The sequence below is a fragment of the Schistocerca gregaria genome, chromosome 1 (assembly GCF_023897955.1).
Source record: "Schistocerca gregaria isolate iqSchGreg1 chromosome 1, iqSchGreg1.2, whole genome shotgun sequence".
NCBI classification, from domain to species: Eukaryota; Metazoa; Arthropoda; class Insecta; order Orthoptera; family Acrididae; genus Schistocerca; species Schistocerca gregaria.
Window position 1 is genome coordinate 123,073,250 of NC_064920.1, and position 26,830 is coordinate 123,100,079.

The following is a 26,830-nucleotide window of genomic DNA, read 5'->3' on the forward strand; positions in this document are numbered from 1 at the left end:
CTCCCTCTTCTGTACACCAACCTAGACATTGATAAAATCCGTCAGATCATTCACACCAAATCATAAAAATTTTTCAGCACAACACCATTATCGTCCCATATCCTTATCCGACGAGACATAGGAATCAGTCCATCTGACCGCAGAACAAAATCTTCCAAAATGTGACAACCAGAATTTTGCATATTACGTAATTCGTCCATCCAGCCACAAACAGGCAACACTTGACTTGTGACCCTATCACAACGTCATTTTCGTAACGCCAGTTATTAGATAGAAGCGGTGTATTTAAATAGGAGGGATCCTTGGAGACAAACAGGGGTCTCAGATCCATAAGATAAGCAGCTCTGTGCGGCTTTCCCGTCCTCTGAAGTGATTTTCGCAACCAGTTATAGTGCAATAGTTGTGATGGAACTCGGAATTGCTCACATTAACCCTGTGGCGCTTAGTGTCCACTACAGTGGACAGCTGTTAATGGTCGCTTCTTTGGCATTTTCGATCAGTTCTCAGGCTGAAAATGCACACAGTTCTCTGGAGTGGGCACTCCCTACTGGTGTTGTGTCCTGCATGCATTTGCAGCCTCATGGCTCAATGAAACCGCCAGGGAATTGACCATTAAAAGTTGTCCGCTGCAGTGAAATTCGCGCACCACAGTGTTAAGAAACACTGACAGAGGTGAAAGATGTGACAGACAAAAAGCAGTAGTATTTCTAAACGTGAAATAACTTAGCTTGAATTGCATAACTTTTCATTAGTTGTTTCTAGATTAAGTTAGCCGGAGTAAAACTGACGTCTGGCATGAACTACTTGCTCGCAAGATCGAGAAATACTGCGACGAACTTTGGCAAAAGGGTGCAAAGTTCTCTCAGTGGTCTTTTTCGCCTCAGCTACGTAGCGGGCGCCGCAAACGGTCCAAGTTCCGAAATTCTTTCCGAGACTCTAAATCGCTAATCCGTGACCGTCGTTGCCCATTCCCTCTACCCGAGTAAGATTTTCTGTGTTATTTCCTTTTTTTTCGTTATACTGTACTCCACCCACCCCCCACATCTTTGGCGGGCGATTCCGTTCTTTAAATTCTGTGCGCCGGTCCTCAATTAAAGTTTTATCGCGCTCCGCATAATTCCTCGGCTGGCCACCCACTGCACAGGAGACAGAGCGAGATGGAGGGGGTGGGGTGGGTGGGTGGAGGGAGGTTCCCCGCTCTCGTCTCAGAGCACTTAATAACGGCGGCGCGGGTTCTCAGCGGCGAACTTTCCGGGCAGGGAAATGAAAAACAATCGCCGACGGCCAATTTAAGTTCTTCGGCGGTGGCCGCAGCGGGACAGGACAATGGCGCAGACGACAGCCGCGCCGGCGCACGGTATTCAAATCCGGCGGGCCCGGCCTAACAGAATTGTTACGAATAATCATTTAGCGGTGATTAATCGCCGGCCATACATCAGCCGCTGGCTCGGCGGCCGGCATTCCGCCGCGCTGTTTCCTTTTTGCGGCCCACTGCGCGCGCCGCGGCGTCTTCATTTTTATTTTCGGCGTCCGGTGATTGATTGACGCAGCCGCGCAGCGCGCAGCTGGAGCTGGAGCGGCGGCGGCTCCGTCCGTGCGGAACGCAGCGTAATGGCCGCTCCGGAGATCTGGAAGCACTGATCGCCGAGAAGCGGTCCTCGCTTAAGCTGTTCCTCTGCGCTGGCTGACAGAAAGCCCCGAGTACAGCCATCTATGCTCTCGTTAGCCGCAAAAACTTCTCCCCGTTAAATTTTCCACTCTGCCCGCTCATATAGCTAGCGTAAGGCGCAGCTCTCTAGCTTGGGAGACAGAGAAATGAGCCGTACCCCGAGTGAATCTGATCCGTACCCAGAGTGAATCTGAAATAATCAGGTTTTGAAGGAACACACCGCCATTTGACTGTTTCATTGTTTAAATACAACCCACGTTTCGGCCTTTATGCCTTTTCAAGTATTTGCTAAAGGCAGAATTTGCGTGCAGTAAGACCACGAAAAATTTCACAAGATTTCAAATATCTTAAACAGTGAATATAAATTGGTGTATAATTATGAAATACAGTATGTATTCACACTTTATGTCTTTGACCAGTATTGCAGGGCACTTACACTGCCTTTGAATTTTATCTCGTTTTGTTCCTTTTAGACTTCAGTCCTCATCCAACTTAGTGCAGGTTCAGCTGCATTTGTTGGTGATCCGATGTATACATGTTGATTGCAAAGATGATGGAGCACAGTGCCACCACAAAGATAATTATATGTAGCCTGAAGATATTTAACATTAATAGTCATATATCTATGGCACTTTGCAATTTTAGAATTCAGTTTTACTAGTGCTCCCTAACTTCACTATCATTACTTTTTAAGGACATATTCTCATCTTTTATTTACCAATGTAAGCCTCTTTCTTCTAAATATTCCACGCTCCCACGAGTATTTACTGATCTGTTACAAGATGGTGATTTTACATTTGGCATTTCGTGGGCAACCAATATTTTTCTTTATTTATAACCAAATTTTAGCATGATAACAGGTTAAGTGTCCTGCAATATATGTAAAAGACATAAAATGTAAGTACATATTTCGTACTTATACACAAATTTACATTCACTGTTTAAGACATTTTGCACCTTTTGAAATTTTACGTGGTCTTACTGTATGCAAGTTTTGCTTGTAGCAAATACTTCAAGATGGAATCAAAGCCAACACCTGGATTGTACTTAAATAATCGAGAAACAGTCAAACGGCACTGTCTCTTTAAAAATGAATCTGAAATACGTTGGCGAACGGTGTGTTAGCAGCAGTAAGGTGGCAGGCCACAAAAAATCATAACAGTTCATCCAGAAATTACAAATTCATTTAAGCAAGCAGTTATTATGATTTCTTTGAACACCGAAATTTGTCAGCTCAAATTCATACAAGAAAATGAGCAATAAGGATTATCTATTTGAAATTTGAACAATTTTCAGTTTAGGTTTGAAATCATGACTGCCTGCAGATCTTCTTTTTCAAAATAAAGTCAATAAAGCACTGTACGAAATCATATATATTAGAATAGTCAGAAAAGCATTTCAGTTAACATACGTTCCTCAAAAAATACGTCAAGTGTCGATAAACATTTAGTTAACACAGTTAACACGTGGAACCACAGCAGGTCAAAGGAGACAATGATCAACTACAAAACAATACGTGACTCAGAGAAATATTATTTGATGTTTTATAAACAGGTAACGGTTGTCTCGTTAAAACAGCAAAACGTGGTATTAAGTAGAATGCAGATTTCAGCCAAACAATATTAATAAATTACTAACAGGTCTCAAACCCGATAGACGGAATAACTGTGGGATAAACCATTTTATCAATTTACGTTAACCATATTGGTACCGATAAACTCTTGAGACAAAGCCGATCTTAACCCAAAGCTAAAACATTGTAACACACAGAGTATAAAGAACTCTACGGCACAGTGTGTGGCTCTGGATAACCGTCCGTACAGCCTACACTCTAAGGTGCTCACCAAACAACTGTAGCGACTACTAGGGCTCCGTAATCTCACTTTACCCACGAATTCTGTAGTCACAAATCATATAGAAGGTTCCAAGGCCGTCTTCCACCAAATCCGAGCAACATGCTTCTTGATCATTGCCTCCTTTGACCTGCTGTAGTTACACATGTTAACTGTGTTAACTAAATGTTTATTGACACTTGATTTTTTTTGGGGGGGGGGGGAACGTATGTTAACTGAAATTCTTTTCTTACTCTTCTAAGGTGGTAGAACAGAGAATAACACAACCAATGACAGTCATATCCAACTTTAACAATAGCTCAAGCATTCAGATGCCACGTGACTGACTGCGCTTGTTCTTGGATGGCCATACTGTAGTTATCGGTGGTAAACGACCTAGAATGAGCTCGTGCGCAAGTCAGCACGGTGAGAGAGAACGCCAGTCCTCTTGGCGGGACGCGAAGGAAGCGGTTGCTTAGCTGCACAGGCCAAAAGATTACATCACGCTTTCAATTTGATATCGAAGCACCGCACGGGCCAGGACCGGTGCGAGGGATCAACAACTGAGGGCTGATGTACTGCCGAGTGTGGTTTTTAGACGATTTCCCATACTCGTGTAGGCAAACGCTGCACTGAACTCCAATTTCCCCGTCAGAGAATTGGATACACAAAACAGTTAAAATGCATAACACACAGAACAAAGTTTATACGATTCACTGATAGATGGCGCACACGCCTATTTTCCTAAGGGAGCGATCAAAAAATGGTTCAAATGGCTCTGAGCACTATGGGACTCAACATCTTAGGTCATAAGTCCCCTAGAACTTAGAACTAATTAAACCTAACTAACCTAAGGACATCACACACACCCATGCCCGAGGCAGGATTCGAAACTGCGACCGTAGCAAACCCGCGGTTCCGGACTGCAGTGCCAGAACCGCACGGCCACCGTGGCCGGCAAGCGATCACAAAGTCGAATAATGAAAACGAAAATTTGCCAAATCCACACAAAGTGGACCCCATATTAGACGTGATAAATTCTAGGGAAGAATAGAATGATTTTCCTCTGAGCAGGGAACTGTGCGCTGATTTGAAAAACTTTGCCTGGACAAGGACTCGAATCGGGGACCTTTACCTTTCTCCAGCAACAGCGCGACCGACTGGAGCTACCCACAACCTGACATCCCAGCTTTCCTTCTGCCAGTATCTCTCGCCCAAACCTCACGGAAATTCTCCTGTATGTCTTATGGAAGGAAGAGATATTGCGGAGAAAATAACAATTCTGCGCATACTCGGCTTGAGAGGAAAAAATTAATTTTGTAAATAATCCTCTAGGACTTGGATAAACCAATTCCTCCAGGAAGTACATCCTTCCGAAAGTGCTAGTCTGGCAAGGTATGCAGGAGAACTTCTGTGAAGTTTGGTAGGTACGAGATGAGATACTGGCGGAAGTAGAGCTGTAAAAGTGGGCTGACTGTGCTTCTTGTTTTGGGTAGCTGAGTCGGTAGAGCTGTAAAAGTGGTCTGGCTGTGCTTCTTGTTTTGGGTAGCTGAGTCGGTAGAACTGTAAAAGTGGACTGGCTGTGCTCCTTGTTTTGGGTAGCTTAGTCGGTAGGGCACTCGCCTGCCAGTGCCAAAAGGTTCCGGGTTCCGGTCCTGGTTCGGCACGCAGTTTTGGTCTGGTAGGAAACTGCAGGAAAAGTTCTGGTTTTCACGTCAGCCTCAGGCCTAGTCCAAATTGAAACGATCTAATTAAGATGTTGCTTGAACGTTTCTAATTGCAAGTAGACTAGCTCGAACAGCTGAATCCGAATAGAAACTATCACCACTGCAGCAGCTTTTGATCTTGGCCACGCATCTGTCGTCTTCACACGGCTTATCCCCCCCTCCACACACACACACACACACACACCCTCTCGTCTTTCGCTTTGTCGTTACCATCTTCGATCAAGTGTTTGGTGGCGTACAGTTAATGGAAACATGCTTCTCGCACTTGACACAGTCGAGCAAGCAAATCTGATTGGCGGAAATAGAGGGGAAATAACACGGGCAGGGGAGGCGAAGGGGTGGAACGGAGCAGGAACAGGTGGCCAGGGCCGTGAGAAACAGGATCGACCGCAGTCTGCGTGGCTTATTCTCCATTGAGCCCGGAAGCCACGCGCTCGCGATGAATAAGCTCATTTAGCCGCAGTTGCGTCGCGCGGCGCCACATTGTAGCACTTGGCTAAAACACTCCACCCCGCCTTTTGTGTAGTGCACGATAAATCAGGCGGCCCGCACAGCGGCAGATGCCGCGCCAACTGTTATCCAGGCCAGACCAGCGGTACTTCCCTTCCTCCCTCCCTCCTCCTCTTCCTAAATCCGAACAAGTCGCGGCACCACCGAGCCACACACCCCGCCCGGGGCCGACCCTATCGAGTGGCTGCTACAAGTGCAAGCACACGAGCCCAAGCCACTGGGACGCATGCGACGCTGTCTGGTAGCGCGACACAACCCGTCGCACGTTTTGTTCGCTTATGTATTTCTGTACAGCATCACGAGTCGAGACGCCATGGCAGGACGGCACAGCAGCGTGCCGCAGCTTTTCAAACAGTTCTATCGCTCCCTGCCCTGTAGTTTAGCAAACTGTTGGATTGTTCTGGGGGCTACTGAGTCGCACGGCTCGTGAATTCCAAAAGTCCTCGCTCATACACGACAATCCCTTGTTATTACTACAATGCTTCATCGTTGATACTTCAATAAATGGGCCTCGCTCAATTTAAACGTTATCAAGGAATTTCGTAAGTAATCCTCTTAAAGATACTTACACACTGAAGCGCCAAATAAACTGGTAGAGTCATGCGTATTCAAACACACAGATACGTAAACAGGCAGAATTCGGCGCTGCGGTCGCCAACGCAGTTGCCTGGCGCAGTTGTTAGATCGGTTACTGCTGCTGCAATGGCAGGTTATCAAGATTTAGGCGATTTTGAACTTGGCGTTACAGTCGGCTCACGAGCGATGAGACACAGCATCTCCGAGGTAGCAATGAAGTGGGGATGTTTTCGTACGGCCATTTCACGAGTGTACCGTGAATATCAGGAATGCGGTAAAACATCAAATCTCCGACATCACTGTGGCCGGAAGAAGGTGCTGCAACAACTGGACCAACCACAACTGATGAGAATCGTTCAATGTGACAGAAGCGCAACCTTTCCGCAAATTCCTGCAGATTTTAGTGCTGGGCCATCAAAACGTGTCAGCGTGCGAACAACTCTACGAAACATCATCGATATAGACTTTCGGAGCCGAAGGCCCACTCGTATACCCTTGATGACTGCACGACATAGAGCTTTACCCTCCACCTTGGCCCGTAAACAGCGACATTGGACTGTTGATGACAGCAAACGTGTTGCCTTGTCGGACGAGCCTTGCTTCAAATTGTATCGAGAGGATGGACGTGAACGGGTATGGAGACAACCTCATGAATTCATAGGTCCTGCATGTCAGCAGGGGACTGTTCAAGCTGGTAGAGGCTCTGTGATGGTGTGGGGTGTGTGTAGTTGGAGTGATATAGGATCCCTGATACGTCTAGATACGACTCTGACAGGTGACACTATGTAAGCATCCTGTCTGACCACTTGCATCCATTCGTGACCACTGTGCATTCCGACGGACTTGGGCAATTCCAGTAGGACAATGCGACACCCCACACGTCCAGGATTGCTACAGAATGGCTCCAGGAACACTCTCCTGAATTTAAACACTTCCGCTGGCCACCAAACCCCCCAGACATGAACATTATAGAGCATATCTAGGATGCCTCCCAACATGCTGTTCAGAAGACATCTCCACCCCCTTACTCTTACGGGTTTATGGTTAGCTCTGCAGGATTCATGCTGTCATTTCCCTCCAGCACTGCTTCAGACATTAGTCGAGTACACACTACATCGTGTTGCAGCATTTCTGCGTGCTCCGGGGACGCCAGAAATAAGTAACAATTCAGCACACCCACTGAAGATATTTCTCTCTTTCTTTTCATAAACAAGAGAGACACTCGTTTCAGAGAGGACTGCTGCATGAGATGGAAAGCTAACGATATACTCGTATATCAAAATCTGGAGAAACTTTCAGGAGAAAAAGATTGAAATGTTATGGCCACATTCTCAGAATATGCGACGAAACAGATAAATGTGTAGAATAAAATCATAAGTCAAGATTGCAAAGAAAACTACTTTATTATTGATAACTAATTTCATCACATTGAAGAGTAATATTCAGATCAACAAAAATTATTACTAAAGTAAGTGCATACCAGCCACCTGGCATTACATATCTTCATAACCTGTTCAGCTGAATCGCTCTTGTTGTCATTTACATACTAAAGTAGAAGGCTGCAACCTTGATGGCCTACTTCGGTATGTACATGACAAGAGCAGATCAGCTCAACAGATTATAACAGTGTGTAATGCCATGTGGCTGATACACACTGAATTAAGTAGTGATTTTTATTGACGAGAAGATGGTTCATTAATGAGCTGCAACTAGATATCAATAAAGAAATTTTTGCGAACTTGATTTAGGATTTTTATCCACAGATTTTAACATAAAAGATCGCTTGTCTCCCTGTTTCACAATGTCAAATAACAACGATAATATAGCAAGCAAAAGAATTCTCTACCTTTACCTCTCAATGAACGTTAAAATAATTGTAAAAACAATTGTAAAAGATCTTCAGGAAATAAGTATTACAAACAAAATTCTACAAGACAGAGGTGCATTTATAACTTTAACAGATAGCACCAGGTATAGTTAATAAAGTGTTGGATATACGAGAACATGGACAGCGAAATAAGTTTAATCGCGCTCCGTAGCTGGGCATAAATATATATCTAAAACAAATAAACATACAGTTTGTATATATGTAACAGAAACTAGCCCACTCCAACAAAGTTCCAAAATTTATATTTTCACCTTTCGCTGGGCGACAGTCTGCAAGGCATTTCATGGCCTGATAAAGTACCTATGTTATTTATTGAAGATAGTTCCTACTTTCATAAAATCGGGCTTCGCAACAGAGCACAGCTGACGGCAAAATTTTCTTAAATATATATTTGTAGGCCAGGAAATCGACGTCATGTCTGTGATGGAGTGTTCGCGTGAGCAGATTGATGCTCTTCCTCGCAAAGTCGGTAACTGGCGCCAAAATGACCTCTTCTGCGTCAATATATCACTTCGCCCATGACAGACGCTCGCTTTCCGCTCTATCGTCGGAAATGATTACGGTTCTACCCGGATTCGCAGGGCCAGTCTGCTGCGGATAAAAAGCGCAGCTGCGGATGGCATTCAGCCTGGGTAATCTTCCCCTCTAATTTTTCCACCCAGTGGCCGTTAGCGTCGTAGTTCCTGTGTCAAATGGTCCTCTAGATAAGCTAGTTAATTCTTGTCTTTCGTATGTGAATGATGCTGATTACATCATAACAGTAAGCTGTTACCTTTCACTGCTGTTTACGAATAACGGACTTATTATCAAGCCTTCAGTTAAGCTGTTGATACGCATAAAGTACATAAATATAGAAAAGTCTGCTGTTGCTGAGAACTAACTTAGGAATAAGCAAAGTAACCTGTTTGCGCAGCCGCTGATTGAATCCCACGCTCAAACCCATATGACTCAATCTCCAGAGAGGTGAAAGAACGTGTATGGAGAACTTCAGTAGAAATACGGCCTAAAGCAGCACTTGATATCAACAAACTGCACAGCAGTAGGTCGCATATTACATATCAAAAAATGGTTCAAATGGCTCTGAGCACTATGGGACTCAACTGCTGTGGTCATTAGTCCCCTAGAACTTAGAACTACTTAAACCTAACTAACCTAAGGACATCACACAAATCCATGCCCGAGGCAGGATTCGAACCTGCGGCCGTAGCAGTCGCACGGTTCCGGACTGCGCGCCTAGAACCGCGAGACCACCGCGGCCGGCTATTACATATCAAGATGGAAACAAAAGACGTTACTTGTGGCATGTCATCGTTGCCTGCACTGTAGTCTCTGGTCGCAGTCATAGTTCAGGAATATCTGTGGAGTGATCATACCGTACTACTGTCACCCGAATCTTAGTGGAAAGCGAAGTCTCTTCCACAAAGCTTGATGCGAGCACGAAACTCAACAAAAGCCGACAAATGAAGAACTTTTGAGCCGCCATACTGAATTTTTGTTTTCGTACCAAATTGCGTGATATGACACTATTCCGCTTCAGCGTCGCGGCGCATTAAAGATTTATCACAAACATGTCACTCTGAGCACGATTTGAGGAAATTAAACATAATGACACACCTGTGGTAAAATCCTCTAGTAAAGTCCGGGTGAAACTAGCTTCTCCTTGTTGTTGTTGTTGTCATCAGTCCTGAGACTGGTTTGATGCAGCTCTCCATGCTACTCTATCCTGTGCAAGCTGCTTCATCTCCCAGTACCTACTGCAACCTACATCCTTCTGAATCTGCTTAGTGTACTCATCTCTCGGTCTCCCTCTACGATTTTTACCCTCCACGCTGCCCTCCAATGCTAAATTTGTGATCCCTTGATGCCTCAAAACATGTCCTACCAACCGATCCCTTCTTCTAGTCAAGTTGTGCCACAAACTTCTCTTCTCCCCAATCCTATTCAATATCTCCTCATTAGTTACGTGATCTATCCACCTTATCTTCAGTATTCTTCTGTAGCACCACATTTCGAAAGCTTCTATTCTCTTCTTGTCCAAACTAGTTATCGTCCATGTTTCACTTCCATACATGGCTACACTCCAAACAAATACTTTCAGAAACGACTTCCTGATACATAAATCTATATTCGATGTTAACAAATTTCTCTTCTTCAGAAACGCTTTCCTTGCCATTGCCAGTCTACATTTTATATCCTCTCTACTTCGACCATCATCAGTTATTTTACTTCCTAAATAGCAAAACTCCTTTACTACTTTAAGTGTCTCATTTCCTAATCTAATTCCCTCAGCATCACCCGATTTAATTTGACTACATTCCATTATCCTCGTTTTGCTTTTGTTAATGTTCATCTTATATCCTCCTTTCAAGACACTGTCCATTCCGTTCAACTGCTCTTCCAAGTCCTTTGCCGTCTCTGACAGAATTACAATGTCATCGGCGAACCTCAAAGTTTTTACTTCGTCTCCATGAATTTTAATACCTGCTCCAAATTTTTCTTTTGTTTCCTTTACTGCTTGCTCAATATACAGATTGAATAACATCGGGGAGAGGCTACAACCCTGTCTCACTCCTTTCCCAACCACTGCTTTCCTTTCATGCCCCTTCTCCTTACCGTACTGCAAATATCGCCATCAAGTAGTACTTGACTTTCGGTACAACACTGTTTACAATGGGTACCAAGATATAAACTTTAATATTACAAGTATTTGTTACTAACAAAAGTGGCGAATAATTGCAGCTGCTACAGGTGAAAATCTAAGTGCGTAAAAGGAGAAACAGTAAATTTTTTTTAAATACATCAGTACCACTAAGTCACGTGGCTTTGGAGCCAATGTATCTTAGCATTAAAAATTCTGTTTTGTGTATCCGTATCGTCACTTCATGTTCCTACTCTGTGGTCACAGTTGGCACTACTGCATCTTGCATGTATGTGTGATTCCTTTACTTCTTTGACTGTCAATTGCTTGGGTACTGCCGTAGGGAACTGGTACAGCAAGTGCACCGAAAACATTAAATACAATAAGTCCATCATGGACACATTTCATGACGGTTTTATCATTACAAAATGGTTCAAATGGATCTGAGTACTATGGGACTTAACTGCTGAGGTCATAAGTCCCCTAGAACGTAGAATTACTTAAACCTAACTAACCTAAGGACATCACACACATCCATGCCCGAGGCAGGATTCGAACCTGCGGCCGTGGCGGCCTCGCGGGTCCAGACTGTAGCGCCTAGAACCGCTCGGCCACAAAGACCGGGTTATCATTACACTGTTGCCAAATTGCCATTTCTTTGACGTTCATTTTTTTTACCGAACAAATGCAAGGATAAAATATTTGTAGACACATCTTTGTATCGTTATTGTGCAAGGGTTTAGTTTGTAGAGTTGGAGAGCGCGAGTTCTTCTGCGCCCTGCAATGGTGAATTACTTCAAAAGAGTCACGAAGACGCAAAAACAAAAGAAACACGTCGAAAACTCGTGGCGAGTTACGAAACGGCGTTGGAGAAACACAGCGGTAACAGCTTGCACTCGAAGGCGGATTTAAAGGCCCGTGGTCGCGGCGCGGCGCGGCGCCGGTTATCGATATAAATTGCGGAGCGGCCGCCCGGGGAGGACTTGGCGGTCGCAGAGCAGAACAGCCTCCACCCCAGTCCGCCAGCCACTAAATCATTAGGCGGCCCCAAAGAACGCGCCGCAACTTTGCCCCGCAAGTGCGGGCGATACTTTGAGGGAGTTTCGCATAAATTTCTTCTGGTCCGCATTTCATTAATTCTGAAAGGCCGGCTCCGTAATAAGCCCTGCTCGGGGAATTTGGGAATGAATACTTAAGTTATTGTAATGCTATTCTGGAGTCCGGAATTGCCCTGCTCTGTAGCGCCGGTAATGGGACACAGATGTATTTTCAGTTCGCCACCCCCGCATCCTCTAATCCCTCCTACAAGCCCCCCCTCCCCCCCCCCCCCCCAAATCACTTCGCTCCGAAACGAACGATCGTGCGGCTATTAGAATAACCATATGACGTGCCACAACTGGTTACGCTGCTAGAGAATTTCGCTCGGAGGCACTGTATCCGATTCCGGCTCGCCGCCGCATATGAATTTCATATCGTAGGCTGGAGCGTATATTTTAAGTAGGTCGGTCTCGTAGCAACTAGACTGCGTTCAGGTGTTTCATGCTACGAGTCAGAACGAAATGGTGCAGTGCTTAAGGCACTGGACTCGTACTGGGAAGGGCGGCGATTCGAACCCGGCCTGTATCCTTGTAGGACATGCTGGTGCGGCGAAGGTGGATTCATTAAAAAAATAATTAAAAAACCTTCCTTGTAGCCTCCTTTCCTGTTTGGTAGACCTTATTGGCGTCTTTATTGACAGGAGGGGGGGAGGGAGGGGAAACTTCTTTTAAGTTTAGGGTAAAAAAGTGGTGTTGGTATCAGCTTCTCCTTTTTTTGTCGGCTGACATATATCCAGGAATGCGAGGAACACAACTGAGAAAAAGTGGTAAAAAAGTAACTGGTCTAATCATCCGCTCTTTGATTTCCCTAAATCGATTAGAGTAGTATCGGGATGGTTCCTTCGAAAAGGGAACTTCCCGGATCTGTGCTCCGTCTCTACTAACATCAACGTGACAGGAGATAAAAAGAATAATTTTACTTCCTTTTTTTGACGCTACGATACACTGTGAAAACGTAATTATCACAATTGATACCTGCGTTCAAAATATTGGATATTGAACGCTGAAATTGGAACAATTCTAAAACACGCTGCTAGGATCGTAATAGACTGATGCAGTCTATGCGAAAGTGCAATAGAAATGCTCGGGGAATTTACATGGAAACCTTTATAAGTAGAGCGACCGACGTCGTTCTCGTGAAAATTACTTGGGTAAATTTCGAGAAACGAGACTGTTAGTGTAGCCATTATCGGCAGCAAATACACAGGGTTATTCAAAATTAGCTCCAAGGTTTCAGAAGACGACTATGCGAAAACTACAGAACACACAGAAACATTACACATATCGTAACACGCGTCGTAGCGTAATTGCAGAGCACACCACAAGGTGGATGGCGTGTCAAAACGGGAAGACAAAACAACCGCTACGTACTCTAGCATCAATTAGTACGATCGAGTATTTAGGCAACCCAATATATGGATTTCCAAGGCGGATTGCTTCTCTACTTCCCCAGCAATTCAGGTCAGCAACTTCAATGAACACACGTAACGATGTCAGCCGCATCTCAAACGGTGCCCATTTTTAACGCCTGTATGCTAGTTAAGAGATTGGGGAGTTGATACGTGTCCATTTGCTGTAAGTCTTGTTGTTTTCATGCAGTCGTCTTTCGAAACCCCGGATGTACTTATTAATATCCCTGTACAAATATTCGTATTATAAACTGAAATGTCTCATTAGTGCTGCAGCGTATGTTTATTTATGTTGCAGACGTGTTTAACCTGTTACATTACGGCATCTCCAATGACGAGACGAGAAGAAATGCAGATTATGACAAGAAAAACGAATAAATATTATATCTACTGAAAATTCATTAATGCATAAGGAGAACCGCGCCTGGAATACAAATAAATATAGATTGCTGCAAGAAAAAGGCGTTTCAGTTTATAAAATGAATATCAGATTAGCGAGTAAGACTGTGCGCCTGTTCTGTTTCCTCCACTCTATAGGATGTTCGGAAATTCCCATTACAAACTACTAGGACTTTTAGAGGGGAGTGAGTACGTAATATTTTGTTCTAGGACAGTTTCAGTTCAGATGTTTAACTCCTCTACTTCTGCTTGAGAAACTGAATTAGCCGTGAGGCCGTACAGTTATTAGATGAGAATTCGGAAGGAAACATAACTAAACATCCATTTATCACTTAAGCACCCTTACTTGACTTAACACTTAAACATTGCGTGTTTACGTTGTTCCAAATCAAAAAAGAACCCAGCATACTGTGCGTACGGTACAGTATTGATGCCTTACAACAGCAGCTCGATGAGGCGACCACCAACGTTGTTATAGACATTGTATCAAGGAAGCACGTTCTGGTTCACACTCTCCGTCCCACTTGATGTCTCTTCATTTTCTACTGCAGTGGCCAGAACTCGTGGCAGCACGTCATCCTCCGTCTCTACAGGAGTGTCGTAGCAAGACAGACGTTAAGTGACGTAAGGAGACCATCTGACGAATTACACGTTATTCTGTGTATCCATTGCATACCAGGACAAGCAGCTCTGAAACTGTACTCTTTCCCTCTGCAGATGTGAACATATTACACATCTGAACCGCCATAGAACAGAAATGGAACATTTCTGAAACACTGTGTATTCACTCCCCTCTAGAGGTCCTAGAGGTCTGTAATGAGAGTTTCCGAACATCGTGTATATATCACAATGAAATCATGTGAATAAGGTAAGAGGGTCTCGAGCAAGTACAGAATACGTCCTTTTTCCCTTCTCTCAATACACTAATTGAGCAGGGCACAAAATGGCCGATGTTAGCCCGAAGTAACTGGGACGTGCATTCTGTAGTGGCTTGTTGAGCAGAGAGTTGAATGCGGAAACGAAGTCTATTAGGAAATAATTACATAAGGAATATTTAAATCCGCCCCAAGACATTTCCACACACGTATATATTCCGCACGTCACCGTACGGTGATTAATAGGGGGGTACTAAGAGCATCATTATCTTTTTGTTCTATTTACGAATGGTGCACGAGAAAAACGATTGATGGTAAGCATCGGCATGAGTTTAAATTTCTCTGATGTAATCGTCATGGTCATCTATGTGGCAGTAAGCCATATGACGCTTGACACGTCTTGGAACATACGCTCTCGGAATCTTCAAAGTAAACCTTTGCACAGTACGCAGAGCTTCTTTTGTAGCGCCTGCCAGTACAGCAAAGTCGGCGAGACTTAATAACCGACAGCTGGCAACGCTGTTACCAACTTTCAACAGGAGTCGCAATGGGCTGCGGGCGAAAACAATAGTCGTCCATGAAACGAAATGATCGTACGATATTATTGGCCGGAAGATGTCTGGGGTTGTTCAGCCACCTGTCGCAACTCTTTCTATTTGATGCCACTTCGGCGACTTGCGAGTCGTTGTGATGAGGTGAAATGACAACACAAGGACCCCGGTCGAAGAAAATTTCCGTCTCGGCTGCGGTTCGAACCTGGGATCCCGCGATCTAGACGCAGTGACACTAACCATTTTTTTGTCTTCTTTCTTTCGGTCTTTTTCTTCGTTGTTTTTCTGCGGATTCTGTGCGGATGTCGCATGACATACACTCCTGGAAATTGCTAATCTTTAACTTTAATGTTGTAAACACTCACTGTATCGGAACTGTTATTCTAATTACACAGCAAATGAGCATAAAATGTAACGAATCCGACTTACTGATAAACTGCTCGAAAACTTACAAGAGAGCACTTTTCTGAAATATTTGACTAATAAGAATCCTCAGAACTGGTACGATATTTTCATTAATACACTCCTGGAAATTGAAATAAGAACACCGTGAATTCATTGTCCCAGGAAGGGGAAACTTTATTGACACATTCCTGGGGTCAGATACATCACATGATCACACTGACAGAATCACAGGCACATAGACACAGGCAACAGAGCATGCAAAATGTCGGCACTAGTACAGTGTATATCCACCTTTCGCAGCAATGCAGGCTGCTATTCTCCCATGGAGACGATCGTAGAGATGCTGGATGTAGTCCTGTGGAACGGCTTGCCATGCCATTTCCACCTGGCGCCTCAGTTGGACCAGCGTTCGTGCTGGACGTGCAGACCGCGTGAGACGACGCTTCATCCAGTCCCAAACATGCTCAATGGGGGACAGATCCGGAGATCTTGCTGGCCAGGGTAGTTGACTTACACCTTCTAGAGCACGTTGGGTGGCACGGGATACATGCGGACGTGCATTGTCCTGTTGGAACAGCAAGTTCCCTTGCCGGTCTAGGAATGGTAGAACGATGGGTTGGATGACGGTTTGGATGTACCGTGCACTATTCAGTGTCCCCTCGACGATCACCAGAGGTGTACGGCCAGTGTAGGAGATCGCCCCCCACACCATGATGCCGGGTGTTGGCCCTGTGTGCCTCGGTCGTATGCAGTCCTGATTGTGGCGCTCACCTGCACGGCGCCAAACACGCATACGACCATCATTGGCACCAAGGCAGAAGCGACTCTCATCGCTGAAGACGACACGTCTCCATTCGTCCCTCCATTCACGCCTGTCGCGAAACCACTGGAGGCGGGCTGCACGATGTTGGGGCGTGAGCGGAAGACGGCCTAACGGTGTGCGGGACCGTAGCCCAGCTTCATGGAGACGGTTGCGAATGGTCCTCGCCGATACCCCAGGAGCAACAGTGTCCCTAATTTGCTGGGAAGTGGCGGTGCGGTCCCCTACGGCACTGCGTAGGATCCTACGGTCTTGGCGTGCACCCGTGCGTCGCTGCGGTCCGGTCCCAGGTCGACGGGCACGTGCACCTTCCGCCGACCACTGGCGACGACATCGATGTACTGTGGAGACCTCACGCACTACGTGTTGAGCAATTCGGCGGTACGTCCACCCGGCCTCCCGCATGCCCACTATACGCTCTCGCTCAAAGTCCGTCAACTGCACATACGGTTCACGTCCACGCTGTCGCGGCATGCTACCAGTGTTAAAGACTGCGATGGAGCTCCGTATGCCACGGCAAACTGGCTGACACTGACGGCGGCGGTGCACAAATGCTGCGCAGCTAGCGCCATTCGACGGCCAACACCGCGGTTCCTGGTGTGTCCGCTGTGCCGTGCGTGTGATCATTGCTTGTACAGCCCTCTCGCAGTGTCCGGAGCAATTATGGTGGGTCTGACACACCGGTGTCAATGTGTTCTTTTTTCCATTTCCAGGAGTGTATTTCTAATTACTCACAGATGCTGTTCCTTATCACTATTATTTTGTTAGTGTCTCCAACGTTAGCTCTAAAACGTCGTTTAATGTACAATGTTTAAGATAAAGAAACTATAACACTTCAAAGATTTTAGAATTTAGTCACATTTAACATTTATTTTAAAAGTCACATTCAGTAGAACACTCTGTGCCATTATGGCGGCAGCATCTGTGAACAAATCGGTAAATCTGTTCTGCACAAGACGCTGCTGCAGAGTGCCTCCACCATAATCTGTTTCTTTGTCTCTTTTGTGCGGACAGCTGACTGGAGCACGGCTCCAAAGATCGAATAAGGCATCACACGCAAAGATGTTATAATTCTACGGCGTTTAATTATCGCAGAACTGCGCCCAAAAATTCCTGTCAACGAAAGGCGCGGAGTAAATATGCCCCAGAATTTCTGGTATACTAACTAGATGACGCAGAACTATGAAAAAAAAGAAAATGTTAGCTCAAAAACTGTTGCGTATTTCCTCTGAGGATTTTATCTGATAGGTGCATGAGAGATAGCTTCTCTAAAGGCAGGAAAAAAAGTACCTGGCGCTGCCGCAACTGGTGTTTCCGAGAACTTGTCGAGCCATGGCGGTCAGAGTGACAATATGACATTTTTTTCGTCTTGCTGTCGCGCTACGCTATCCTTTTTGGATCTGTTAACGCAAATCTGCGGCAGATGCAAAAAAAAAAAAGTGATGGACTGCGTCCCCGGCGAGTTATTACATTCGGCTTGGTAAACATGGTCGCATGTCACAGGCAGCTGTTGAAAAGAGATATACTAGCTCGTATATTTTTCGTGCAAAACAGCAGAAACGAGAAATAGCGATCCTTCTTTCATGTGTGTGTGTGTGTGTGTGTGTGTGTGTGTGTGTGTGTGTGTGTGTGTGTGTGTGTGTGTTGTGTACCGCTAGGTGATATGTCGGCAGCATGCGCGGGTACATACGAGTATATGCCCGCCCGCCACGTCGGTTCGGAGAGGGGAGGGTCGTTTGCTCGCCCCGCTCCCTTCCACCTCTTTCGCCTCTGATTTGAATTCCGAGTCGAGGGAGCGGCTGTGTCGGGTTTGTTTCGACCAGTGCGCCAGTCGGGCATTATGAACGGCGCTGGGCGTCCCAGCTGCGCGTGACTCAGATCCTTTGTTTCAAGTCCCACGTAACGCATTGTGGCCGACTGGTGACTTCGCCCAGAGACTCGTCAAGGCAGATGTTTCGACGTTTGAAGCGGGGGCAGAGCGCTCACACATGAACACTCGTGAGGCTACAGCCGCATCTTTGTCCGGAAGGGCGGGGGGGGGGGGGGGGGGGGGTTCCACTAACCAGCGGAACGGTTACCTTGAATCTTCCCTGGATTAGTTTCCGTAACATTTCTAGCTACAATGAATTTCAACAAAAGCAAGAGAATGTAGTCGAATTAAATCAGGTGATACTGAGGGAGTCAGATTAGGAAATTAGTTTTGTTAATGGATAGCAAAATAGGCGATGATGTGTGAAGTAGAGAGGATACAAAATGTAGAATGGCAATGGCAACGAAAGCGTTCCTGAAGAACAGAAATCTGTTAACATCGAGTGTAGAGTTAAGTGCCACGAAGATTTTTCTGGAAGTATTTGTATGGAGCGTAGCCATGTATGGAAGTGAAACATGGACGATAAATAGTTTGGACAAGAAGAGAATAGAAGCTTTCGAAATGAGGTGCTACGGAAGAATGCTGAAGATTAGATGGGTAGATCAAGTAACTAATGAATAGGTACTGAATAGAATTGTGGAGAAAAGGATTTTGGGGCACAACTTGACTAGAAGAAGGGATCGGTTGGTAGTACACGTTCTGAGGCATCAAGAGCTCACCAGTTTAGTACTGCAGAGAAGAGTGGAGGGTAAAAATCGCAGAGGGAGACCACGAGGTGAATACACGAAGCAGATTCAGAAGGATGTGGGTCGCAGTACTTACTCGGACATGAAGAAGCTTGTACAGGATAGAGTAGCATGGAGAGCTGCATCAAACCAGTCTCAGGACTGAAGACCACAACAACAACATAGCTACAATTACTGAATACGGCACCACAGTGGCCTACATGAATGAGGTGTTTTCAGGAAATAAAGGATACACTCCAAACACAGGATGGCGCTAAAAGAACTCCTGGATTTCAGATTAATATGGTTGGGCTTATATTAATTATATATACAATGTATCTACACCAATACAAGCTGTTAGGTACCCAGGCTGAGAGTGGCAGTTACCCATTTCAAGAATTGCAATGATTTATAAATGATAACATTGGAAATATGGCGTCCTTTGTGCGTACACATTAAAGGTCTTTCGTTATAGTTCTGCATAGCTTTTGTAAAAGCGTAGAGTGAAACGCCAGCAATTTCTTCACGTTGTGCCGTCTTCAGATCATTGAGTGAGTGAGATCTGCGGCCGCAGATTTTGCATTTCAATGGCCCCATAAGAATAATGTCGCAAACAGACAAGCCTGTCGAACGTACAGGCGAGAGGAGATGGCTGAAATGTCGGCTCAAGTTTTCAAGAAACATTTATCGAACAGCTGCCATGAGTGCATTAGCCGTGTGGGCTGTGGTCCCAACTTGTTGGAACCACGTTTATGCCATCTTGATACCCAAGGCTGCATGTTGTGGCTGCAGAAAATCGCGTAGCATTGCAACATGACGTCCAGAATTCACTGTTGTACTAGTGCCGCCTTCCTAATAAAAAAAAAAAAATGCAATTCTTTTGGGTTGTCTGCTGCCCAATAGCGACAGTTTTGCTTACTTATAAAACCGTCCAAGTGAAAGTGAGTTTCATCTATGGTCATCAGTCCCCTAGAACTTAGAACTATATAATCCTAACTAACCTAAGGACATCACACAACACCCAGTCATCACGAGGCAGAGAAAATCACTGATCCCGCCGGGAATCGAACCCGGGCGCGGGAAGCGAGAACGCTACCGCACGACCACGAGCTGCGGACAAACAAAACGTCGTCAGTTAAATGATTACTCTAAGAATATACCACTATCCATTACGTATCGATCACATAGGGAGCGTGGGGATTAGATTAGAATAATTATGCTCGCACAGAGGCATTCAAAAAATAATTTTTCCAGCGGCCCACACGTGAATGGAACAGGAAGAAATCCTGATAACTGGTATAGTGGGACGTATCCTCTGCCATGTACCTCATGGTTGTTTCCAGAGTATAGACATAGATGTAGAAGATCATCAAGAATTTTCTCATAAAACAGTCTCTGTTCGTCAAAATCACATTCGTGGGGCTTCTGAAAGATCATAATTTCACAAGGACATATCCGTAACTCACAGTTCAGGATATGATGTAGCAAATGACGAGACATGCCCGAAAACAGATCACGCTTCCTAGTGCAGCAGCTAGAACGAAGAACAGATATTTTCTGGAGTTCGCGCCGTACGAGGATGACCAATCGACTTCTTCTTCATAACTGGTTGAGTTGTGCAACATGAGTTAACCCAATGAAATACTGTGTTGCGATCAGATTTCGAACCATTATGCGCAACGTTGAACAGTGTACGGACAAGCCGTTGAACGGTGATAACAGATTCATTACTTTTCAAATTGTTCGCAGTGGAAGAACGATACTAAACGTTGCACTGCGCCGTTGTTCGTGAAACTGGATGCTCTAACGGACAGAATGACAACGCTCGAGGGTGACCAACCGCTCCCCTCCACTGCTATTACGGAACGAAAATCCATGCGTTTAATTTGCCCCAGCCTGTAGAATGGACAATAGCAATGTAAAACACGAACAACAGGTAGTAAAAATAAAACACTAAGACCGTTTATAGCTGTTACACCGGTGTTTATGACTTTTGGGTTGTGTGGAGTGAACGAATGGAATTCACTTTTACCAGACGCATTTCTCTTCAATTTAGCGGCGCGGAGTGGCCTCACGGTTTGAGGCGCCATGTCACGGACTGCGCGGCCGCCAACTTATCGGTTAAGACGATATTGCCAGGGTGCGGGTCAGCGCGGTTATATCTGTCGTATACAAGTTGTGTTGTAGTCGTAGAGCGTTCGAGAGTATTCAGGTGCATTCGAGATCATTCGTTAACAGTCGGGAATTTTGGTAATAGCTGCAAAACATTACAGAACAATCTCGAATGAAATTTTTCCCTTCAAAAATATATATAAGCGAAAGAGACAGAAGATACCCTTATGATCACCAAGATGTGATAGAGCGCGCTTCATATGCTCTTATCTCCACAACTACAGCTGTCGGCTACAGGCACTATAGTATGTAATGGGAATACAGAGGGTAGCACCAGATACAAAAATCGTTGATCGGCGGTGTGAGGCTTTGGATTTATCGTTAGCGTAACCCACAAACACTTGAATTTATACACGGAGTCAATTGTTAAATTTGTTACTGTGTAGACGCTTCGTTCAGTGGTTGGGAACGGTCATTTGTCGGTTAGGACTGTTACTCGATGGGACTGAGAACCGCCATGGTTATTTTCTCGTGGGGGAAGTTTGATGCACTATGCGCAGGTGTGCAGTCGGTAATGGAGGTGCTACAAACAGGTTGCGGCTTGTCGGTTGGAGCACCCCTCATTGTTGGGAGACAGGGGCGTGGCGGCGCGGTACTTACCGGAGCAACAGCAGGTATACGCAGCAAGGGGCGGCTGCCATTGGCTCGCGGGGCTTCGCACGTCGCCAACTGCCGGCGGAAGTTTCGAAAAACGCCCCGCTACCTGCCGCTGGACGCACGACGCCACTGGCGCGCAACTTCCTACCGACACCGCGGCCAGACACTTTTCGCACTCTACAGCTTCTCCGGTAGCCTAGGAGCACCTCGTGTTACCGCGTAACAATTCCGTTGTAGTTTGTCAGTTTTAATATCAATACTGTACATTTTTGGCAGTTGATGCTATATCAGAATCCATTTGGATAAGAAACAGTCATTGTTGTAAGGCTTTTCTTTTATAAAGGTACAACGGATTTGTCGCGTAGCAAATTAATTAACATGGGCGAGAAATAAACTGTTAACGTATTTATCTGGAGTATGGCTGTTTAGTGATGCTTTTGTCTAGGGGAAGACTGTAAGAGCAAAGACTGCAGAGAAATATACCGAAACTTGCAGAGTATCGATGAGAGATGCAGGGCACGGAAGTTGGCACTGAACGTAAATAAATGTTTCATTGCGTGTAAATAGGCAAAGAGATTCATCGTAAACAGTAACAACCGTAAAATAATTACGAGTAACTGTGTGGATCGACACAACCGGAATGGCAATTAAAATAAGTTGTAGGAAAACCGGATGCTTGTTAAGAGTTTCAGGACAATGTAAACCATCCAATATCTACATCTGCATGGAGACTGCAAATCGCATTTAAGTGCCTGGCGGAGGGTTCACCGAACCACCTTCACAATTCTCTATTATTCCAATCTTGTATAGCGCGCCGAAGGAATGAACGCTTATATCTTTCCGTACGAGCTCTGATTTCCCTTATTTTATCGTAGTAGTCGTTCGCCCTATGTAGGTCAGTGTCAACAAAATATTTTCGCATTCAGAGGAGAAAGTTGGTTGATTGGAATTTCGTGAGAAGATTCCATCGCAACGAAAAACGCCTTTCTTATAATGATTTCCAGCCCTAATCCTGGATTATTTCAGTGACACTCTCTCGCATATGTCGCGGTAATGCAAAACGTGCTGCCTTTCTTTGAACTTTTTCGATGTACTCCGTCAGTCCTACCTGGTAAGGATCCCACACCGCGCAGCAGTATTCTAATAGAAGGCGGACAAGCATAGTGTAGGCAGTCTCCTTAGTAGGTCTGTTACATTCTCTAAGTGTCCTGCCAATAAAACGCAGCCTTGGGTTACCCTTCCCCACAACATTTCCTGTGTGTTTCTTCCAATTTAAGTTGTTCGTAATTGTAATATCTAGGTATTTAGTTGAATTTACAGCGTTTAGATTACACTGATTTACCGTGTAACCGAAGTTTAACGAGTTCCCTTTAGCATTCATGCGGATGACCACAGACTTTCCGTTATTTAGGGTCAACTGCCACTTTTCGCACCATTCAGATATTTTTTTCTAAGTCGTTTTGCAGTTTGTTTTGATCTTCTGATAACTTTATTAGTCGATAAACGACAGCGTCATCTACAAACAACCGAAGACGGCTGCTCAGATTGTCTCCCAAATCGTTTATATAGATAAGGAACAGCAAAGAGCCTATAACACTACCTTGGGGAACGCCTGAAATCACTTCTATTTTACTCTAGTTGTTTACAAAATAATTGATTCTGGAGTACTGCGCTTTAGTCTGGGACCCTTACCAAGTTTGATTAACAGAAGAGGTAGAGTGTATATAACGTAGAGAGCGCGTTTCGTTTCGGGATCGTTTAGTCGGCGCGAGAGCGTAACGGAGATGCCCGACAAACTCCAGCGACAGACGCTATAAAAGAGGCGTTGTGCATCGCACAGAGATTCACTGTTGACGATTCGAGATCATACGTTCAAAGAGGAGTCGGGTAACATGTTACTTTCCACGAGTCTTCGTGTGGAGGTTTGTTCCCGTGCACTATTCGCGAGGGGCACAGGATTGGGAGAAATGACAGTGGTACCAGAATCAACCTCGCTTCTAGGGACCACAGGCGCAGGCGTCGTCAGGCAGCCCTTTGTCTCCCTGCGGCCAAGACGCCCCGGCGATGACGGGCCACCGCCAATGACTGCCGGTATCTGCCCTGCAGCTGAGTGGCCCGCGACAAATGAGCTGGCAGCCGCGGCTCCTTATCTTTAACGACGCGCGCCAACGACCCGGACGATCGCCGCCGTAACTCACCGGCAACAGCCGACACCTGGCTGCGACGGCTGCGACCGCCGGCCGACTTCCGCGCCATTCCGCCAACACCGGGCGTCTCTGTACTACGTCGATGCGGCTACAGAGCCTCGCATACCTTCTCGTGCCTAGCTACATTATGGCGTCTACGAAGTATAAAGAAAATACTTTCTGATTCTGTGCTCGCGTGAACCTATTTCATTGTATCTGCATTGTTCAAAAGGAGAAATTCCGATCATTCGGGCAATGAAGGAATTCATTGGAGACAAATGAAAATTTGTGCGAAGACCTAAAGATTCGATCGCGGGACTCCTGCTTACAAGCTAAATGCAGTAAGCATCTACGCCACTCTGGTAGGGTGATTTAACGCAACTACACGCTCTACTCGAGCACATCTCTCTCGTCAGTCCAAATTCCCATTTGCCGCACACTACCAAAGTAGCGCTCCCTATCCCTTTTTTCCCCCTCGTTTTGCTCGTCGCATCGACCGAATTCCCGAACGAGGTCGGCCGAAGAGTGCTCTACACCTGAATGATCATATTAGCCTTCGTGGCGCATGTATATCTATATAACATATAGGTAAGTACCTGAACTGCCAAACCCGACACCCTCCTAATGCGTACTCCCAGATAATTTATGGAATTAACTGCTTCCAGTTGCTGACCTGCTGTATTGTAGCTAAATGATAAAGGATCTTTCTTTCTATGTATTCGCACCACATTACACTTGTCTACATTGAGATTCAATTGCCATTCTCTGCACCATGCTTCAGTTCGTTGCAGATCCTCCTGCCTCCTTCCGGTGGCAACAGAAATTTGATAGCATTACGCGTAATTATTGACAGAATTAAAAAAGCTGTCATAATCTACTCATTAAGAAGTATAACCTGACTTTAAAAGTTTAACGTTCTGGGTTTGTCTAGAGGCAACGTAACTGACAGCACTCATAAACTAGGACTTAATTCACCTAGATTGAGAGCACTTAGCGACTTCCAACAAACTTTACATGTATCTTCAAAACATTTCGGAATTTTTTCTCGCTGACACTACCAGAAAATAAAGAAAAAAAAGTATCGTATGCTAAATATTCTCTTGTCATGTACCAAAGCTTCTACATCACGCGTGACGTTTTAAATTCGTACTTCTCTGCTACTAACTCTATTCGGGACACATTTTACAGATAGTATCAACATATACCTCTGAATGTACCGTGCTTGAAAATTTATATGATTCTATGACACTTTCCCAATATAAAACACTGAATGAAAAAAAGTCTATACATGGGAATTCGATTCTTTAACACATTGCAGTCGGGTCACGGTACTGGTGCAATCCATTTGAAGTCGGACACTTTTTCACCTTTTTTGCACTCGTTGTTACCTTCAAAATAAATGATATGCGTCACTGAAACTGCCGAGAATATAATTATGATACCTAAACACAATGACTGACCATTAAAATCACCATATATTTCAGAAGAACTATTTCAGTTTCAAACACATCATCGTCAATTTCTGATCCAGATTTTTCGAGCAGCCTCGGAATTTCCTCTTCAGTCAAACTATTACAATAAACTTTTATAATAAACTTTTGCGATAAAGAGAACTACAGATTCTCCGAGCGCCGACAGTTAACGGCAATAAATGCGCGCTCATAGTTTCTACGAACAGCAATTGAAATGTGTTAAAGAAACGGAGATTTACTGGTATTCCAGTTTCGTCTAGAAGAAGGCAAGCGACTCTCCGTGGTACATTAACCATATTTCAAATGTGGATGGCAAACAATAAAAACCTCGTGACTCCTTCTGCATGTGAAAACCTTGTGATATCGGTAACCCGTAACGCCAATGTCAAAGAGAGATTTGAAAGTGCTCGGATTTCTCTAATCTGTCAACAACTAAGATTCTACTATACAGTTACACGTATAGTAACATTATACAACTTGACATAATTTTGAAAAACCAGCTTTTGCTTTTCTGTAAAATTTAACAAAATTGAGTTACGAGGTTTTCATTGCCTACATTCAATATGTATTTATTGTGAACTCACCGTATACGCACATCGCACAAATCGTTCGTTAGCCACTTCATTCAGAGCTTTTTGTCTCATCAGAATAAATTCTCATTTATCAGCTCATTTTCCGCTGCCAGTATTAATTACACCATGTCATCTGCGAAAAGTAATCTCAATTCCTCTTTATTGCTACCACTGCCCGTAAGTGGACCTAAAATGTGTTTTGCATTATTAATGTTAAATATGAATGTATGCTTTCCCGGCGTATACGGCTGGTGAAGAGTTCTCGGGCTTCCAGCGGGGTGGCGGTATCTTCAAACCAGAACTCTTCGCCAATTATTGATGTTATGTATCTTAGCAATTATCCGAGTTCGAACGATATCTTTTGTTCATTTCAGTCAGAATATTTCAAACAAAACATGATTTCCTTTGAAGCTCATTGTTGCAGTGTCCATATGATCATCAAGTTTCGAATTTGAAAGATAAGCGTACTTTATAATAGTGCTTAACATTTCCATTAACACATTCCGCTTGTGTTATTTCCAGATTTCACTGGCCGGCGCCTCGCAGTTCCTCCACGCGGCGCTAGAGGGCAGAGCCTACCTGAGGACAGTGACGGTGCTGCTCCCTGACGCCTGGGCCGACAGTTGCTCACCCCGCTACGTGACAACTTCGAGCGGCGAAACAGCAGATATCCGAGTCAGCGTCCCACATCCCGTGTTCGGAGACAGTACTTGGACACAGCAGTCACAAGGATGTGGGCAGCCCGGAGACTTCATCTATTTGAGTTACCGCCAGCTATTAGAAGGAAAGAACTTAGGTTCGTAACAAATTAAAAGTTCCTAAACCTACTCAGCAACAAAT

At 44.9% G+C, this 26,830-nt stretch overlaps 1 protein-coding gene across 1 annotated transcript in view; it reads left to right on the plus strand.

Annotated features, from left to right (window-relative positions):
• LOC126334747 (calcium-activated chloride channel regulator 1-like) overlaps positions 1-26,830 on the plus strand; it is a 340,350-nt gene that overhangs the window by 297,620 nt on the left and 15,900 nt on the right. The window contains exon 2 of the mRNA XM_049997312.1: positions 26,513-26,786. Coding sequence (XP_049853269.1) covers positions 26,513-26,786 — 274 coding nt within the window. The remainder of the gene's footprint in view (positions 1-26,512; positions 26,787-26,830) is intronic.